Below are 18,949 nucleotides of genomic sequence, written 5' to 3' on the forward strand. Positions count from 1 at the left end.
GAATGTGTTCACAGAGAGAGGAGATGGATTGGGGTGGGGGGAGGTAGAGGCGAGGAGCAGGTGTTGAGGGAGAACAGTGCCAGGCTAGTAGGGTAGATAGAAACTAGGGAGGGAGGAAAAGATCAAAAATTGAAGAAGAGTGAAGTCCACAGGAAGGCAGCAAGGCTGGCTGCAAGTCTGTGAGACCCTTCCATAGGGATGTAAGGACAGCCTGAGGATAGGGATGGGCAGTGAGTTAATTCAGGGAGTGGGGATCCGGGGAGAGTGTTGAAAAAAAAAAAAAAAAGATGGTACAGTGGATACTGTACAAAAGTGAACTGGGTTGAGGGGCTCCTTGTGGGGCTAGGATCTGGTCCCATCAAGAGGATAAAAGATTCCAGTAGAAACGCAGGGGGAGAAGTCCTGAACAACTTTTGGAGTCTATCCTCCAGGAGTCTCCCCCCACCCCACCTCTTTTTCTTTTGCCTCCAGCCTTTGTCCCTGTGGTTCTTTTCTCCCTGGCGGCTTTTCTGTGTTGGGGAGGAACTCCTATTCATCCATCAAAACCCAGTTCTAAGAGCACTTCTTCCAAGGAGCCTTTTCACCTTTCTCCAGCACTCCATACACTTTTTTCCGCTTCAGCGCACAACACATCCATCCCCCGGCCAAGATGTCGTGGTCCGTTTTCCCTAGAGGCTGGCGGCTCTGAACACACGGTTTTCATTCTTTCACTCTCGCTGCAACCCTAGTGAGGTGACCGTGGGTAGACGGAGGAGAGGACTGGGATAAAATGGATCCAGAACATGGAGTAGAAACGGTGAGGACAGGGTCACGACACGGTGGGAGTCAGAAGGACCAGCCTGGACCAAAAGCCACCACAGGGCTCCGAGACCATGAAGATGTCAGCAGAGGAAAGAGAGCCTCTGGGGGGCGCCCGAGACCTCAGTGTCTATCAGGGACTGCGAGTGGCCGCGCTGGCGGCCCCTCAATGAGTGACTCAGCTACTACCTCTGGCGGGGGCGTAGGGGTGGAGGACAGCGCGAGGGGCGGCGAGCGCGGCACCCACCCGCCCAGGAGCCCTGTGCGGTTGCTAAGCTCTCCAAGGCCTTGGAGAGACGCGATCCGCGCGAACCTCATCGGTTACTATGGTAACTCTGCGCCCCAGCCTCTCGCGCGCCACGGCTGAGGAAGGCGCAGCCAATCAGAAGCTGCAGGCGTTCTCGGGGACCCACTCCCACCCTCCGACGTGTGGGCAGGGGTCAGGAGGTGCCGGGAGGAGGTGCAGCGTGGGCCGCGGAGACCCGGCACTCACTACAGGCCCCATGTGGCGGCGGGGCCGCGTAGGGACACTTCCGGAGTAGCCGCACGAGTGCCCAAGCGCCAGTGCGGGGTCCCCTCCCTCCCAGAAGGGGCGTCACCTGCAAGAACCGAGCCTTGCTGTGGGGTGCAGAACCTTGCCGGGGGATCCCTGCGGTCACGTTCCGGGTTATCGGGTTGGAGGCGAGGTCGAGCAAGCAGGTCCCTCAAAATGGCTCACACGGGGAATCTGGAAGTTGGGGTCGCTTCTGCGGGATCCCCAGGAGGCGCTGTCCAGCCATTCCCAGTCGAATATCCTGGGGTCGCTCCAGAGGCCTCTAAGTTCGGGGCAGGCTGATTGGGTAACAGCCCCGCCCAGGCTCACGCAGGGCCCTACGTAACAGCCTCGGGATTATCCCAGAGAGCCAGGATTTGAACTTGGAAAAGGGCAGACGTGTATTTGTGCCGACACGCGCGCCCGCAGGTGTCAGTACCTGGAGAGGGTCTGGGTGTAAACGGGTTTATTCCGTGCATACCTAAACCCAAGTGGCTGAGTGAAGGTGGGCGTGTTGGGGGTGGGGTGGGTATAAACGGACAGTCCCATCAGGAATGTCTAAGAAGTCGCCCCCCAAGATCTTGTCTACCTTCTCTCTTACGGCTTCCCTAACCTCCCTCCCCCCATCTAGTTGTCCCCAGAGTCCTCTCCTTGCGGGCTCCAAACTGAGGCAATGTGAGAATCTAGAAACATGTACAAGGGAACGTTTAGCTCAAAACCCCAGAGTTTGTGGGCCTCCAAGTTCTGGGGCCCGGGTTCTCACGTGGCCACATCTGGGAGGGTGAACCTGTAAACAGACCCCTCTCCCGGGTCCAGCTCCGCATCTGTGAGCCTTCAACCCAACCCAGGTGCGCGAGACGGAGGTGGCGGCTGCGCCGCGCAAAGCCCTTCACGGCCGCGAGGTGGCGCCATAACTGCAGCAGCGCGTGCCGGCCCGGGCCGCTCCAGATAAGAGTGTGCGGAAAGCGCGGCGGGGCTGAGACGCGACCAGGACGCGGGGAGGACGGACCAGCAGGACAGACCGACCGGGGGCCCGGCGGGCGGAGGGCAGCGCAGCGCAGCCACGTCCCCCCCTGGATCCGCCGGCAGCCGGGGCCGGGGCTTCCGACATGCCCCCCAGGTAGGTCCGGAGGCTCGGGACCGGGAGGGACAGGGGACCCGGACAGCTCGGTCCTTAACGCGCTGGCCGCCTCGGGCGCATCCTCCGGCGCGGGTGCCCCAATACGGCTGGCGTTCAGGACTCGGGGTGTCGCCCCTAGAGGATTCAGGACCGCCGGGCCGCTGCTCTGCGCCGGGTTCACGGCGGGGTCAGTGGCCCGGGGCCGACTCTGCCTGCACATGGGCAGGGGAGGCGAAGGGAAGGGAAGGGGAGCCGGCGGGCGGGGCTGGCAGGGGCGCTGCCCTGGCACAGCTCGGCGCCTGGCAGCGGGGCGGGTGGGGCGCCGGCTAGGAGCTGCCACTGCCACGGGGAGGGAAGCCGGGTCGGGTTGCGGCCGCAGGTAACGGGCCGCGAGGCCCTGCGGGCCAGGCGGAGAACAGGGTGGGCGGGCGAGCGAGCGGGCAGGGGAGCTCAGGGCTCGGCTCAGGCTTCCAGGGCCGCCTGGCTGCCGAAGATTGGGGGCCGAGAGGAAAAGCTGGGAGTCGAGGGACTCGGGCTGGCGCGCTTCTCCCGGACTGTCTGAAGTTGGGAAACTTTTCCCCAAGTTTGGGGCGGCGGAGTTCCCGTGAAGAAGGGGCCGAAGGGGGAGCTAGGGAGGGAGGCGCCGGGGCCCGCGAATGCAGAGCCGAGGCCGAGGCCGGGGCCGGGATGCGGGTGGGGCGCAGGCCGGGGTCAGGGCCACAGCCGGCTGTGCGCCGTGCCCGCCCGGGGCGCTGCCCCCTCCCTCCCCTGGGAGCTGCGTGGCTCCCCCCTCCCCCCCACCTGCTTCCTGCCTCAGCCTCCTGCCCCGATATAACGCCCTCCCCGCGTCGGGGCCGGCCTTCGTGCTCTGCCCGCCACGGCAGCCTCTGCCTCCGCTCCCCGCGCCGCGGCCGCGCCCCGGCCCCAACTGAGGGCCTGACAGCCTCCGGGCAGGGCGGCGCCACGGCGGGCACCGCGTTCCCCTCCACTGGATCACTTCCCCCAGCTGGGGCAACTTCTCCCGAGGCGGGAGGCGCTTTTTAACTCGGCTCCCTTATATCCCAATTGGGCAAACTTCTCGGCCCTGAATGACTTTTCCTGAAGCGGACATTTTCCTCAAATCCGGTAACTGTTTCTGAAGGGGTCACTTCCCCCAAACAGTTTTCTCCTCGGAAGTCCCCAGAACCCAGCCTGTGTGCCCGGTGGCATCCGGGGCTGGGCGTGTAGGCCAGCCGGGCCTTCTCTCCAGATCCACTCTTTCTACGCCGTCTTCTGGTCCAGGCCACCGGTCCAGGCTCCCACACCAGGAGGCCGCCTGTCCTCTGCCAGTGCCCAGGCCGCAGAGCTCGATGCCCCTGCCCGGCTGAGGGGAAGGGGAAGTTGGGGGTGGGGGGGGAGCAGCGCCCCGCTGGATACAGGCAGCAAGGGCGCGCTGAGGCTCTGACCCCGCGGCTGTGTGTCCCCGCAGGAGAGTGTGCTGGGCAGACGATGCTGGACACGATGGAGGCGCCGGGCCATTCGAGGCAGCTGCTGCTGCAGCTCAACAACCAGCGCACCAAGGGCTTCTTGTGCGACGTGATCATCGTGGTGCAGAACGCCCTCTTCCGCGCGCACAAGAACGTGCTGGCGGCCAGCAGCGCCTACCTCAAGTCTCTGGTGGTGCATGACAACCTGCTCAACCTGGACCATGACATGGTGAGCCCAGCGGTGTTCCGCCTGGTGCTGGACTTCATCTACACCGGCCGCCTTGCTGATGGCGCAGAGGCGGCGGCCGCGGCGGCTGTGGCCCCAGGGGCTGAGCCGAGCCTGGGCGCCGTGCTGGCCGCCGCCAGCTACCTGCAGATCCCCGACCTCGTGGCGCTGTGCAAGAAGCGCCTCAAGCGCCACGGCAAGTACTGCCACCTGCGGGGCGGCGGCGGCGGCGGCGGCGGCTACGCACCCTATGGGAGGCCGGGCAGGGGCCTTCGGGCCGCCACGCCCGTCATCCAGGCCTGCTACTCATCACCCGCCGGACCTCCGCCACCGCCCACCGGCGAGCCGTCCGCGGGCCCCGAGGCCGCAGTGAACACGCATTGCGCGGAGCTGTACGCCTCGGGCCCTGGCCCAGCCTCCACCCTCTGCGCCCCGGAGCGCCGCTGCTCCCCGCTCTGCGGCCTGGACCTGTCCAAGAAGAGCCCGCCGGGCTCCACGCCTTCCGAGCGGCCGCCGGCCGAGCGGGAACTGCCCCCGCGCCCAGACAGCCCTCCCAGCGCCGGCCCCGCAGCCTACAAGGAGCCCCCGCTCGCCCTGCCGCCGCTGCCGCCGCTGCCCTTCCAGAAGCTGGAGGAAGCCGGCCCGCCTCCGGACCCGTTCCGCGGCGGCGGCGGCAGCCCGGGACCGGAGCCCCCGGGCCGCCCCGACGGGCCCAGCCTCCTCTACCGCTGGATGAAGCACGAGCCAGGCCTGGGCAGTTACGGCGACGAGTTGGGCCGAGAGCGCGGCTCGCCCAGCGAGCGCTGCGAGGAGCGCGGCGGGGACCCGGCTGCCTCGCCCGGGGTGCCCCCACTAGGCCTGGCGCCGCCTCGCTACCAGGGCAGCCTGGACGGGCCAGGCGCGGGCGGCGACGGTGACGACTACAAGAGCAGTAGCGAAGAGACCGGCAGCAGTGAGGACCCCAGCCCGCCCGGCGGCCACCTGGAGGGCTACCCGTGCCCGCACCTGGCCTATGGCGAGCCCGAGAGCTTCGGTGACAACCTGTACGTGTGCATCCCGTGCGGCAAGGGCTTCCCCAGCTCGGAGCAGCTGAATGCGCACGTGGAAGCTCACGTGGAGGAGGAGGAGGCGCTCTTTGGCAGGGCCGAGGCGGCTGAGGTAGCTGCGGGGGCCGCCGGCTTGGGGCCCCCTTTCGGAGGCAGTGGGGACAAGGTCGCTGGGGCTCCGGGCGGCCTGGGCGAGCTGCTGCGGCCGTACCGCTGCGCGTCGTGCGACAAGAGCTACAAGGACCCGGCCACGCTGCGACAGCACGAGAAGACGCACTGGCTGACCCGGCCCTATCCGTGCACCATCTGCGGGAAGAAGTTCACGCAGCGCGGGACCATGACGCGCCACATGCGCAGCCACCTGGGCCTCAAGCCCTTTGCATGCGACGCGTGCGGCATGCGCTTCACGCGCCAGTACCGCCTCACCGAGCACATGCGCATCCACTCGGGCGAGAAGCCCTACGAGTGCCAGGTGTGCGGCGGCAAGTTCGCCCAGCAACGCAACCTCATCAGCCACATGAAGATGCACGCCGTGGGGGGCGCGGCGGGCGCGGCCGGGGCGCTGGCGGGTCTGGGGGGGCTACCCGGCGTCCCTGGCCCCGACGGCAAGGGCAAGCTCGACTTCCCCGAGGGCGTCTTTGCCGTGGCCCGTCTCACAGCGGAACAGCTGAGCCTGAAGCAGCAGGACAAGGCAGCCGCGGCGGAGCTGCTGGCGCAGACCACGCACTTCCTGCACGACCCCAAGGTGGCGCTCGAGAGCCTCTACCCGCTGGCCAAGTTCACCGCGGAGCTGGGCCTCAGCCCGGACAAGGCGGCCGAGGTGCTGAGCCAGGGAGCGCACCTGGCCGCCGGACCCGACGGCCGGACCATCGACCGTTTCTCCCCAACCTAGAGCGCCTCTTGCCGGCTCGCCTCATCGTCGTCGTCGCGTGGCCACCCTGACCCGTGATCCCCAGGGGAAGGCGGCGGCAGCAGCGAGCAGGCACACCGCGCAGGGACAACTGTAGTAGCAGCGGCAGCCTCGCCGCCGTGGCGGCGGCCCCACCTGGCCTCACTGCTTTGTGCCTTAGCCCGGGGGTGGGGGTGGGGGTAAAACCCCGGGACGGGGGTGGGATGGGGGAAGGGAGATTTATATTTTTGATATCAGCTTTGACCAAAGGAGACCCCCGGCCCTTCTCCGCCTCTTCCTGTGGTTCGTTGGCCCCCTTCCTCCCCCGCTCCGTGCTGCTCTTGGAGGGAGGGGTGTCACTGTTGGGGCGCTCCCAGCCCTACCTCCGGCCCTTGCGACCACACCCATTCTCACTGTGAATCTCCCCGCTGGGGTCGGAGCGTCGGGCAGAGTTGGGGAGCGGGGAGGGGACTGAGCCGGCCGGAGGGCCCCCCCCCAGCCCCCTGCTCTCGCCCGCCCCGGGACTGATAATGTGAAGTTCCTCATTTTGCACAAGTGGCACTAGCCCCAGGGCCAACCCTTCCCTCCCTCCGGAGTCAGAGGGCTGAGACAGCCCTAGCCTACCGGTCTCCCACTCCCGCGGTGTCCTCCCCATCCCTCCCTCCCCTGGGGGCCCGGACCATATTTATTGCATGCGCCCCGGGTGGCCCCCCACCCCAAGCCCAGGCTGGGCTGGGCGGGAACGCGGTCTCTTTAAGCTCCCTCCTCCCCGTTTGTATATTTCCTACCTTGTACACAGGCTCTTTCAGAGCCGCTTCCATTTTCTATACTCGAACCAAACAGCAATAAAGCAGTAACCAAGGACCCTGGCCCCTGATGCTCTCTTCCACCATGCACAAGGACCTGGGTGGGTAGAGGGGCCAGACACTGCACCCTCATACAGGTGCAGTGAGACGCTTGGACCTTCTTCCCTCCCCAGTCCCAGAGACAGACGGGCAAGAGGTCAGGCATGTTCATAACTAAAAATTTATTAAGGAAACAAAACCAGTGCTGCAAATGGGACAGAGAGGAGATGGGTCTCCCACCCACCCAGTCATTGGCCTTCATTCAGGGGAAAGGATCTCAAAAGAGAGGCTGGGACCCTCTACCCCCAAGAGCCAGTCTTCTGAGGCCCTTGGGGGACTCACAACCCCAAAACACTGGTGGCTCTCCTGCACAGTACCCCCTCCTCCTGGTATAATCTTGGGCCTCAGGGAGGGTACAGCTGTGCTCCCATCCTCTGGGAAGGCTGCACAGTCCAAACAGGGAGCTCTGGGGGATTCCCCCTCTGGTCCCACCAAAATTGACTCCTGGCTCCTTCTCAAAGTCCTGTCTTTCTCCAAGTTCCTTTCATCCCTGTCCTGGGGTTGGGAGAACCCATTCCCAGTAGGAAGCCCCTCGAGTGAGGCTTTGGACACAGGTGCCAGCTAGAGAGGCAACAAAAACCTTAAAGGCCATAATGCCCCTGTGTCAAGTTCTTCTAGGGCAAAGCTAGAAAGGGTGTATGCGCTGGGCTAGGCAAATGCTCCTCTCAGGCACTGGCCCACCCTACCCTCAAGGCTGGGCTGGAGGAGCCTGGAAGTTTCTCAGAGCACAGGGGCCTGAGAAAGGAGGTCAGGGAAGGAAAGCTTTGTTAGGTTCCTGGCACAGAGAAGGCAGAGGTACTGGAAGAGGAAGAAGATTCAGACTGGGAACCCCAATGGCAAGGACCTGAGATGAAGAATTTGAGGGGATCAGGGAGGTAAGAGGAATCAACTAGAAAGGCAAGGAGGCCAAGGGGATGATTCAGGAGGAGACAGGGAGGAGACACGACTGGGGAACTGAGAAGAATCTGAGGAAATATTTCATGAAATGGGAACTAGAGCAAAAGGAAGGCCAATGAGTGAGAGGAGCAGGCAAAGGCCTCCCAGGAAGCATGAGCCCAAGACCAGATGTCCCTTCCCTCTAGACCCATGACTATCCAAGGGGGAACAAGGGACAAAGCATTAATGGACCCAGAATGAGGAGGACAGGAAGAAGAACAGCAGGATGGATGTGTGTTTGGGGGTAGGGGGTAGAAAAGGTGGGGCCTAGGGCTGCTTTATGGGACATGGTGTCCAGAATCCAACTTTGGGTCCATCCGGGAATCCAGGTCTCAGAGACACACCCTGGGCATTCTCTTCATGGCATGACCAAAAGCCTCTTGGGACACATTTGGTACAGGGGTTCTGAAGATTAAGGGGGCCTATCGTTTCACCTGCACCTGATGGAAACACAACCCCCTGCCCTATCTCCAGCTGAGAAAGCGGCGGAGTCCCTGGGCTGAGAAGGCCTTCCGCAAGCCCTCGAACTAGACAGGGGGAGGGAGAAAGGCTGAGACCGTGGGCGGCCTCTCCGGCTCACCCACCTGCTCTCACTGATGTCACTGCAGCCAGCCACCTCCCTGCTAAATCTTGGCAGCCCAGGAGGGTCCCAGCAGCTTCCGCCTGACCCTCAGGAGGGGCTCTGTGAGGAGCAGCTCCCCCACAGCATGGCCACGGCGTGGGTTGAAGAGGATGGTTTATTGTCTGGGTGGATTGGTGGCTCAGGCACGTGGGCATCTTCGGTGCTACGCTGGGCGCCTGGTGGCCTCTCAGGAATGGTTCCATGGCGGGGGGCCCCGGTGCGGCCCCCTCAGCCCACCTGGGCCCACGCGAGGAAGGCCGGGATGTCCCGCACAGGCACGTTCCTTGTCAGTGCCTTCACGCGCAGGTTGCGGTCATCTGTCAACAACACCACCTCCCGCAGCAGCCGGATTGGCTCCTCTGTAGGCATGAAAGAACAGAAGGACTTCACTGAGGGCGGCCTTCACTTCACAGGCGGCCTCTCCTCTCTCCCAGGGGGGCGCAGCCTGGGAGTGGTCAGGGTCAGCCCTTCTATAAGTCTTTCTCTCACGCAACCAGCCAGGGTATCCCTCCCCTACCTGGCTGAAATGGGATAATGCTGGGCCCAGGGCTGGCTGTCTGCTTCAGACCCCGCCTCCAGCCTGGGACCGTGCTGCCTTGTGTCCAGAGGTCTGCCCAAGCCACTGGCCACCCCAGACCCATCCCCCGGGAACCGAGAGGAGCAGAGGAAGCCCCTTTCCTTCTGCTCTTTTGGACAATATGGCTGGGCCTGGGCTCATAGTTACTCTTCTCTTCTTGTACATCCTCTCCCTCCAAGGCTGGGAGGTCAACGCTTTAGATATTAAGAGGCAGAAAGCTCAAGGTGGAACCCAAAGTGAATCCAGGCTCCCAGATGTGAGAAGAGGGGTTAGTTCAAGGGAGCTCTGAGGAGAGGAGGGCAAGGGTCCGTAGCAGAACTGTGCCAAGATGGCCCTGAAGGAGAGCCAGCTGATCTCCCCTATTTACATGAAAGTAATCAATGTAGATGGTGAGAACCTCTAACAGTACAGAAGAGGACAAAGGAAAAGAAAACTCAAAGCCATCCCCCTAGTGCTCTCCCTTTGTGTGTCTCTGTCTTGTTCCCCAGGGCTAGATCTATGCAGACTTCTGGATTTTTTTAAGCACATGTGCAAGCATATATACTTGTTACATAAGCTTTTTCCCAACAACATTACGATCATACTAGCCATATCTACTTTACTCAGATGTTATGTATTTTAAAGCTCTTTCTATATCAGCATAAGCAGCCTTTGTTCTTTTTAGGTGACCTCTTAGCAAGATGTCCGCCACTACCTCTCTTCTCCTAATTCCCTAACCTTTTAAAGTACTCGGGAGGATTTAAGTCAGGGCCAAGCACCCACACAAATGACATCCCCACCCCTGGTCAGGCCGCTCAGTGGCAAGCCCACTCCTCAGCCCCAGGCTGGGTATTTCCTGACGGAGGTCCGGCAGACAGTGAGGCACAGGAAATGTCCTGCAGGGCTTACTGACTGCAGGGGGCTGGCGGGGCTGGGCAATTGCAAATGTCCAGGTCTGGACCTGAGCAGTTTCAGGCTTGCCAGCTCCAGGCAGGGAGGCTGAGAACTGGCTGTCAGCCTGGGAAGAGTTTGGAGGAAGAAGGGGGGAGAGGCTCATGAGGCTGACGCTGGTGGGAGATGAGAATGGGTAGGAGTGAGGGCTGCAATGGGCAGATGGGATAAGGAAGGCCATAGGAGCAGAGAGAATGCTCTCAGACGGCTCGGCTCCACGGCTGGGCCAGACCCCTCGGGCATGGGTGGTGCCGTGCTGTGCTTTCCGGGGTTCCCAGCTGGCTGCTCCAGGCAGCCCCACCACTCCTGTCCTGGGGCTCAGACCAAGAGAGTCCTAGGCCTTAGGATAGTCGACTAAGGCCCAGCACTGCTGGCAGGGGTCTGCAGGGGTTTCTGTGGATACTTTCAGACATTTTTAACAATAAACATCCTCTGTTTTGACACTGGTAACTTCACTTTGTTAGAAACCAGAGACCGTCATCTTGTCAGGCCCCATCCGCCATAATCCACATGATTTTAAAATTCAACATCGTTTACATATAAACATTTAGTGACGGTTTCTCTGTGAATCTGACAAGTTAATCTGCTAAGAATTCACACTGACAAATGGGGTTTGATTACACTAGCTGTTGCTGATGTAATTGTGATAGGGGCGGTCCCCAGGATGGCAATGGGTTCCTGCGGGCTGTTTGGGGTGAAGTGGGGGGTGGAAAGACTAGTAAAGCTGAAGCCAAAATGTGTCTCTGCGGAGAAAGAAACAGCTCTGAAGCTGGGTGGGGCCATAGCAGGATCTGAACGGTACTTCCCAACAAGGCCTTCTGCAATGCCGCCCACCTCTCCCTCAGGAGGTGCCCCTCTAGGAAGCTGCCTGGGAGCAGAGCCCAAGCTCTGCCGTTTGGCTCAGCTAGGACTCCTTCCTACCCAACTTCACTCTAGGTCTGGCCCTGAGGCACAGAACGTGCAGGACCCCTCTGAAGAACAGCACCTGCAGGCTCTTTCTCAGCCCCTGGGGCAGAGACTCAGGCAGGAGTGAGGGGCTGCGGTGACACTCGTGGCAGGAGCAGGAGGAGAGAAGACAATCTCCCGACCAGCCTGGAAGCCAGGGCTAGGAAACTGAGCAGGTAAGAGAGCTGGGCCACCACCACCAAAAGAAAATGACAAGACGGAGTCACCTATACATAGATATAAATCAAGTGTTAAGAATGCCCAAGCCTGTAAGCTGACACAGAATGGGGACGTCCTAGGAAGAAATATCAGACTCCTGGGAGCCGGGAGCAGAAAACCCGAGCCCTGTTGACTCTTGAGGGGCTGTGCGGGAAGGCATTCTGGATTGAGGAGGAGGTGCTGATGCACCTTGAGGAGTCCCAGGGTGGGCCTCCAGCTCAAAGACGGGACTGCTGGCTGCCAAAAAGGCCTTGAAAATTGGGCTGAGGGCTCAGTCCTCTAGCTGTCAAACGCCTTCAAAGTGCCACAGCACATGACACAGAGACAGGAAGGAAAGGCCCACTACTCACTGGGGAAGTTCCTCCACTACTGGCCCCATAGAGGGTAAACATTCAGGGATGAATTGAGAGGGTAAGCATGGCCAAGAAAAGGGAGGTAAACCCTAGGGACCAGTGGGGACTGTCCTCTCAGAGCTCCAGAGGGCTGGGTTCAGGAGACCGTGGCCAGAATAAGCTACACTGAATCATAAAGACATTCTTGCTGTCAGAAGTCTCACTGAGGACCCAAGAAAGGAAATGGATGCATGCCGAGTGGGAAAGCTCACTGCCTAAAGCCCGGCTTCCAGGGCTAGATCCATCCCTAGTTGGCCCAGGGTCCACTTGGGAGTGGGGGAGCCGTGACAGCGAGGTGGGATTTCCAGAAGGCTGGCCTGAGGCTTGCGTCAAACTCCCCAGGCCAGAGCTGGTGAGGGGACCCTTCCCTACGATGGTAGGGCAGGGGGAGAGGGAAGGATGGATGATCCTGAGGCAGAGGCAAAGCTGTACCTTTGTTGGTGGGCATGAAGTCCTTAGCCTTGTCTTTGCAGTAGTGGAGGCAACAGGAGAGGATCAGGTCATCATTGTTACCCTGGAGGAAGAAAGTGTGAGAAGGGCCACTGGGCAGGAGGGGGCGCCATTCAGAGAAGGCACAGATACACTTTTGCCTCTGGGGTCCCGGGAGCATCACATCCCAGAGTCCCTCCCACCCATGTTCTGGTCCTGCGTGGTGGGGACCAAGAGTGATCTAAGGGACAGAGAACTGGCCCTCTTGGGCCTGGATGGTGGCTGCCCCCCTCAGCTGCCTGAGGTCCCTGAGCACCCGGAGACCCTGTTCTGAGGCTCACTATGGGCTCTCCCTTTCTGCCCCAGGACTTACCAGCTGGCCAGTGATATCTTCACTGCGGAAGGCGATGGATTCGAGTTCATTGCCACGGCTGGTCAGGGCCCGTAGGCAGGAGTCCCGACTCTCAAATCGCCGTTCGAGGAACTCGATGGACTTTCGGGCCTTCTCCTGCACCACACGGGCATAGCCCCCCGCCCGGTGGTCTGTCTCCTGCCCCTTAGCGAGGCCGTCCAGTTCATTGATCACTGATGAGACACAGTCCCACAAGATATCATCAGCCTCAGCGATTAGCACTTACATCTGCCTTCACCCTCGGCTCACTTTCCCTGCCAGCCCCTTTGCAGACCACAGTCTTTAACTTGACCCATGGGAGTCTTCCAATGACAAAGAGCTCTATCTTTCTGTCTCTTCCCCTGGGTCCCACCCTCCTCCAAGGAACCTACAGGATCTTCTAGAGCTGCTGTATCCAGAGGAAGAAACCTGGCCCCTCTGCTATCATATTCCTCAGTTACAGGATTAAGTTGAAAGGGTCTCTCAGGAGAGGCAAGGGTAACAGCTAAAGGACCAGAGGCACTCCCCTTCATCAGTCTGGATCCCCAGCCACAGCTGTTCACAGGGGCAAAGTTCTATGCCTCATCCCCTGGCAGAGAGCAGGGAGGTCACCGAGTGGGAAGCAACAGTCACAGCCTTACTTGCAAGGACTCTGGTGTCCTTCAAACCATGCCCTTGGCACATCTACTCCTCTGATACTGCACGTGTTTGTGTGTACGTGTGTGTGTGTGTGTGTGTCTGCCTGACTGCCTGCCTATGTGTCTGGGACATGGCTTCATTTTCTGGTGAAGATTCTTTCCAAAATTCCAGCCAAAAGCCTGAGGTCAAGTGGGAAATATGCACTCCTTGGGGGCTCTGGGAGAGTTTGGGGTCTGAGGCCTCTCCTCAGTGCAATGATTCATGGCCCGGGGAGTCGGCCTGAGCATGCTGTTCCATGGTGAGACTGGCACTCACTGTCTGGGTATTCAGAGACACTTTCTGGAAAGGGCCCATGTGGGAATACACACACACACACACACACACACACACACGCACACACACAGAGCCCATGCTTTCCACAACCTGAGGCTGCTGCATGTCCACACAGTGTATGGTTGAGGCTGGGAAGTAGTGGTAGATGGTGTACGGTACAGCAAACAGAACATCAAACATGAAAAACTGGTATTCCATCCCAAAATCTCCTTTCCTGCTTCCAAACTAAACAGGCTTCAAAGGGGAAGCTTGTTTGTGCTTCTGCACCAGGCGGGGCTTCTCGATGCTAGGGTCAGGCCTAAGGAGCAGGAGCAGGTTAAAGAGCACAAGAAATAAGCAGGGAAGGCGGCTGGCTTAACCCTTTGTGCTCTGGACCCAGAGTGGGAATGAACTGAGGGAGCCTCACTCGGTTCACTCTGAACAGGACTCACTCCTGAACAGGAGTCACCTGTACAGCCCCTGAGAGTCGAGGGCCCTGCCCCCCTACCCCCGAAGAGAGTACAAAGAGGCAAGAAGACGGACAGGTGTACCTCTGTGGCAGAGCTGTTATTTCCCAGCACCCGAGGGGGCATCTATTTATCCAATGTGTGTTTGTGCATGTATTTGCTCCCTCCGCACCACATCTGGCTTTCCCTACTGAACCACAAACTCCTCGAGGCCAAGGGCTTCCAGCTCTGCCCTTCCCTGGACCCCCGCAGGAATAAGGAGATTTGGCACACAGGAGGGGCACAATCAGTGCTGGGGATCAAGAACCTTTGCTAGCCTGACATGGTGTCTGAGGCTCTTTCCAAGTCTTTGGGAGCTCCTCAGACGTCAGCAACCTCGCTCAGTTATACCATTTCCTGACCATGAGGAAAAGTGACCACTCACTCTCTTTCCCCTAAAAATCTCCTGGGATAGGAAAGCATGGAGACATATTATCCTGCTAGCTACCCCACCCCAGGATGCAGTGAGGGAAGAGGGGAAGCTGGAACAAATTGATGGTCTTGCTGCTCTACTTCTGAAGAACAGAAAGTCTTCCCTTAGGTCTAAAGGCCCGGGTTTAAGAGGTTCTGGCCAGGCCACATGGGGAGGGGGAAGGAAGACAGGGAGGGTGGAGGCGGGACGAGGGCTGCTTCAGTGCCAACATTCTCAGGTGGTGCTAACGTGTTTCCCACAACCCCCCAGGGTTCTATAGCCTCTGCAGGGGCGGATGTTTCCTGCCCTTTGTTTCCAACCTCATCTGGCACTAAGACACTTGGGACTAGGAGGGGAGGCCCAATGGAACATCTTGGCATGGATGTCAGAGGTGGCTTGGCAGGCAGACTGCCAGTCTGGCAGCTTTTCCAGAAGACAAGGATCCCAAGGATCCCATTTGCTCCAAGTGGCTGCTGAGAAGGGGACACTGAAAAACCAATCACCTCCTAGACCCTCTCCCTCCACAGGATAGCCATCAGCCATATTCACTGTATCAATTATATTAGGAGCCCAGGGCCCAAAGCCCATCCTCAGGCTGACCCACCACAGAGCTCTAAGAACTAAGACAGTGCCTAGACAGTCCCTTGGAGACAGCCCAGCTGGGCTCTTCTGGCCTGAGGGTGGAAGCAAGCTAGCTGGGTCCTGAGATGCTGACCCTGCACCAGCATCAGTGACCAGACAGTGGTAAGGGCCCAAGTGGCAGGAATCCACAGGCATGAGCCAAGGGCTTGCTCTGGAGGGTTTCCGTCAGCCTGGCCTTAGGGTGACACTGGCCAGAAGAATGCTACCTCGAACCAACAGAATGATCATGAAAAGCTACAAGACAATCAGACCAAAGGCATCTAACCACTTCAAAATCCTCCCAGCCTCCCTGCCAGACCACCCAGCAGTACTGCCGTTATCTGCCAGGGCTGAGTGTTTACCAATAACGGGAACCAGCTTTGCTGTTTTACTGCAAGCTTTATAAGGATAAAAACAAGGGCTGGGCTCAGGCAGCCTCTGGTTGCTGGGACACAGGAGTCCATTTGCTCAAGCACTTTAAGCCATGGATCAGCCATAATAATTCGAACTGCTTTGATTATTAAACAATTTTCCTTGCCCCACGCATACCCTACTTCCCTGCAAATCCTGTCACACACACAGAGCAGGGCTCTCGGGCTGCCCGGCCCCCGGGGCCGTCAGACGTGTGTGCAGCACACATGCGGGGGTGCTCTGGCCTGACTCACCGATGAGGGGCACCACCAGGATGTATTTCCTGCTCTCCAGCAGCCGTGCCAGACTGGCCAGGTGGTCAATGAAGCCGTTGGTGTCTGGTACAAGGAACAAGGGTCTGATCTCGAGCTCCATCTGCCTCATCTGACTCTGGTCCTCCAGGACAGCCTACAGGGACACAAAACGGTGAGTGAGCCAGAGTGAGTAGGCAAGTGGCTGGATGAGCCAGGGCCCTGACTTCACAGTGTGTCAGCATCCTGCCCCCGAAACTCTTTCCCCTCCACAGGGACTGCCAGCAGGGACCGACCCAAGGGCTGGGCGAAGTACTGCAATAAAAATCCACAGGGCCTAAGTGGCCTGAGGGATGGGATGTGACTAAAACCCTGCCGAGGACAGGAGGACCCTAACGGTATTAAAAATAACAGGTTTCTGAAAGTAAGACCCTGGGCTAAAAGTCAATAAGGGACAGTAGGGTCCCTTGGACATGAAAGTGGTTTTGCACACTTTATCTAGACAGCAGAGAAGGCGGGTACGGCTTAGGGCAAACACTTTATACAAGTATCATTTGTTATTTCAGTTTATTTCACTGTGTGGTTAGGGAAAAAATAAAAAGGTCACAGTCAAAGGCTATACAAGAGCAGTGATCCGACAATGAATTATTACTACCCACAGCAGCAGGAGTCCGAACGGGGTGATGGATTCGGACCCAACTCACATGCTTGCAAATAGCAACACCCAGGCTGGTGAGACCTCCCACCCTGCCAACCCTGCCCCAGCAGAGCATTTCCTAAACATGGGTCTTTGGTGTTCTACTCTTGCTCCTTGGCCGCAGTTCTGTACAATCTATACCATCATTTACTTGACGTTTTTCATTAAGTGGACTTTAAGCCAAATGACTTTCTTTTTGGCTTAGCCACTTCTTAAGCAATGATAACCACGGTATCAAGTTTACTAGTGGAAGCCATCCTTCCATAATAAAAAGCCGATGTGTCTTCTGAGCACCCCTGGAAAACCATGTCACATAGTGCCAGGGAGTGGTTTGCACCACACACCTTGAAAAGCACATGGCCACAGCCCTGTCTGTTTGATGGGTGTTCCCCTCCTTCAGGGCACCTCCATGTTCACCTGTGAAAGCCCCACTTTCTCAAATCTCACAGAGTCCTGAGTGCCAGGGGCCCTCTGAGATAGGCTCTGGGTAGGTAGGTCCCTACAGACCATGGTCACTGTTGCGCTGCTTCCTCTTACAGGGACTACAGCTAAGAAGCAGAATGATATGCTGGCATCTGCCCCATGTGCTCCCTGTGTACAGAGCAGGAGGAGGGCACCGGCACGAACCTGGCAGCAACCAGTCCTTTCACCCCCACCCCCACCTCTGCCATGATCTTCCACCACACATGAATTTGCAAGGACAGAGACACAGGCTCAGGGCAGGGGAGGAGATGTGCGTGCCAACTCAGACGGGTCCCACAGTGGCGGGCCTGGCCACTAACAGTCAGTGAGGGAGGTGCTCAGGTTTCACTGGCAACGACAGTAAAACTGAAAGGGCATGCCTCTGAATGCTGGGGGTGGCTTCTCTGTGACCTACTGGGGACCTCTTCCTATGACTAAGTTGTTGCTGCCACTGCCACCACAGCTGGTGGAAGGCACAGGCCACAGGCCACTGGCAGGCATGAGAAATGCGGCTGAGAGGCCCATTCTGCTGAAATCTTCCTCCTGCTCTCACCTCATCAGGGGAAAGTACCCCTGCTGCTGGCCATCTTCCCAGGGGACTCAAGTCACATGCAGCTGCCAACTACAGGGAGACATGCATTCCGCTAAACTCAGCTTGGGGTATTTTAAAAAACATTTATTTTTTCTTAAGATGTAATTGACACACAACATCATTCAGCAGCCCGGGCATTTTGTAAGGACAGGGACGCTGCTAGCCTTTCTCCTCATGGGAGCAGCAGCATTCCTCCTGCTCATTTCCCCAGGTCTTACTGTTCTCTATCCAGCTTTTCCACTCCCAGGAACATTTTTCTTGGTGTCAAAGACACCCAGAACAGACAGGGGGAACACAGACTGCAAGAGGGCAGGGGCTTACAGTCCTAAGGGAGCACCTGGTCTCTGCCACCGTCCCACTGTGACTCTTCACATCTTCATTTTCCTGCTTCCAAAAATGATAGCCCAGCTCTGGTTGGACTTGAAAGAGGAACTGGCTACGCAAACAAGAATGAGCTCCTTGGACCCTGTACCATCCCACCCTGGGAAAACCTGGCCTTTAAGCCAGGTGGCCAAGGGACCCCGGGGGCTGACAGCCTGCCTGTGTGTTCTAAGGGCGGGGTGGGTGGAAGGAGCGCCTAGGAGCAAGCTACAGGGAAGCTCTAACCCTCTGAGTTCTCTGAGCTCTGGCTCAGGGCCAGAAAGGTGAACAAAGGCCACAGCCTCTTAGGGAGGTGGCAGCCTCCTTGGTTCCCCGGGGGTGGGGTGGGGTCAAGCTGTACGAGGGTGGTTGGAGCTGTGCTGCCATCATCCGGTCCCAGGGACGCCCGCAGACAACTTCCCTTAACCTAACTCTTGCCTAGTGAGTCACCACACAACTGCTTCCTGTTCCCCACATGCCCTCCTGAATCTCAGGAGGTGACACAAAGCTGCTCCCCCTTTTCCTGGGGTACCCGTGGGCCTGTGGGGGTGTCATACTTGGGTCATGAGACTGGCCCAGTCCCTTTCAAAAGAATGGCAGACCAAAGGAGGGATCTGGAGTCCACCAGCCCTCTTCTGTGGGTGTCTGTGTTTCCGGCCCTCTCTGAGTGGCGCTGTGTGTGTGTGTGTGTGTGTGTGTGTGCGCGCGCACGCACAGCGTGCGCGGATTTAGCATTTGCCCTCCCAACTTTTCCAGATTTTACCCGTCAGATTCCTGGCAGCTGTGCACGGCGCCTGTGCCGGCCGTCACGTCCCATTCCGATCTCTGGGTCACACGGTGAGAGAAGGACACAGGATGCGCAGGGAGTGAAAAAGTGATGTCGGTGGGGAGAGTGCCAAGTCCCCACTCACAGCCATGGGACGCTTGGGGAGACGGGGAAGCAAGCTGCTGCAGAGTTCAGAGGCCGGTAGTGAGATTTATTTTTGTTTGTATGAGTAAAAAGCTGCAGAAGCCTCTGGTGGGGGTGAGGGGGGCTCCAATGGAATGCTGTGATTCAGACAGACTGGCCCTGGCCTGGAGTCAAGTGTGCTGACCCGGAAGGAGAGTTCCACAGGAACCCACTGTGGCAGCTAAGACTGGGCCACAGTGGTCTTTGGAGAATGAACTGAGAACTCAAGGAAAGCAATGGGTTTTTGTTGTTTTTTTTTTTTAAAGATTTTATTTATTTGACAGAGAGAAATCACAAGTAGATGGAGAGGCAGG

At 58.9% G+C, this 18,949-nt stretch overlaps 2 protein-coding genes across 2 annotated transcripts in view; one reads left to right on the plus strand and one right to left on the minus strand.

Moving 5' to 3' along the window:
- The first annotated feature begins 2,260 nt into the window (after positions 1 to 2,260).
- Positions 2,261 to 6,264, plus strand: HIC1 (HIC ZBTB transcriptional repressor 1). Its single transcript, XM_059379034.1, has 2 exons — positions 2,261 to 2,450; positions 3,919 to 6,264. Exon 2 carries the CDS (start codon positions 3,939 to 3,941, stop codon positions 6,078 to 6,080), a length of 2,142 nt encoding a protein of 713 aa, XP_059235017.1. The 5' UTR covers positions 2,261 to 2,450; positions 3,919 to 3,938; the 3' UTR covers positions 6,081 to 6,264.
- An 823-nt stretch (positions 6,265 to 7,087) lies between these two features.
- SMG6 (SMG6 nonsense mediated mRNA decay factor) overlaps positions 7,088 to 18,949 on the minus strand; it is a 248,758-nt gene continuing 236,896 nt past the window's right edge. Inside the window, exons 16-19 of the mRNA XM_059379054.1 lie at positions 15,579 to 15,732; positions 12,406 to 12,617; positions 12,036 to 12,117; positions 7,088 to 8,899 (exon numbers count right to left, since the gene is read on the minus strand). Coding sequence (XP_059235037.1) covers positions 8,769 to 8,899; positions 12,036 to 12,117; positions 12,406 to 12,617; positions 15,579 to 15,732 — 579 coding nt within the window. The 3' untranslated portion in view covers positions 7,088 to 8,768. The remainder of the gene's footprint in view (positions 8,900 to 12,035; positions 12,118 to 12,405; positions 12,618 to 15,578; positions 15,733 to 18,949) is intronic.

This window comes from Mustela nigripes, chromosome 16 (assembly GCF_022355385.1).
Source record: "Mustela nigripes isolate SB6536 chromosome 16, MUSNIG.SB6536, whole genome shotgun sequence".
Taxonomy (NCBI): domain Eukaryota; kingdom Metazoa; phylum Chordata; class Mammalia; order Carnivora; family Mustelidae; genus Mustela; species Mustela nigripes.

Excerpts from the sequence above, each read along its gene's own strand:
- HIC1 (XM_059379034.1), top strand. The coding sequence starts at position 3,939 with ATGCTGGACACGATGGAGGCGCCGGGCCATTCGAGGCAGCTGCTGCTG.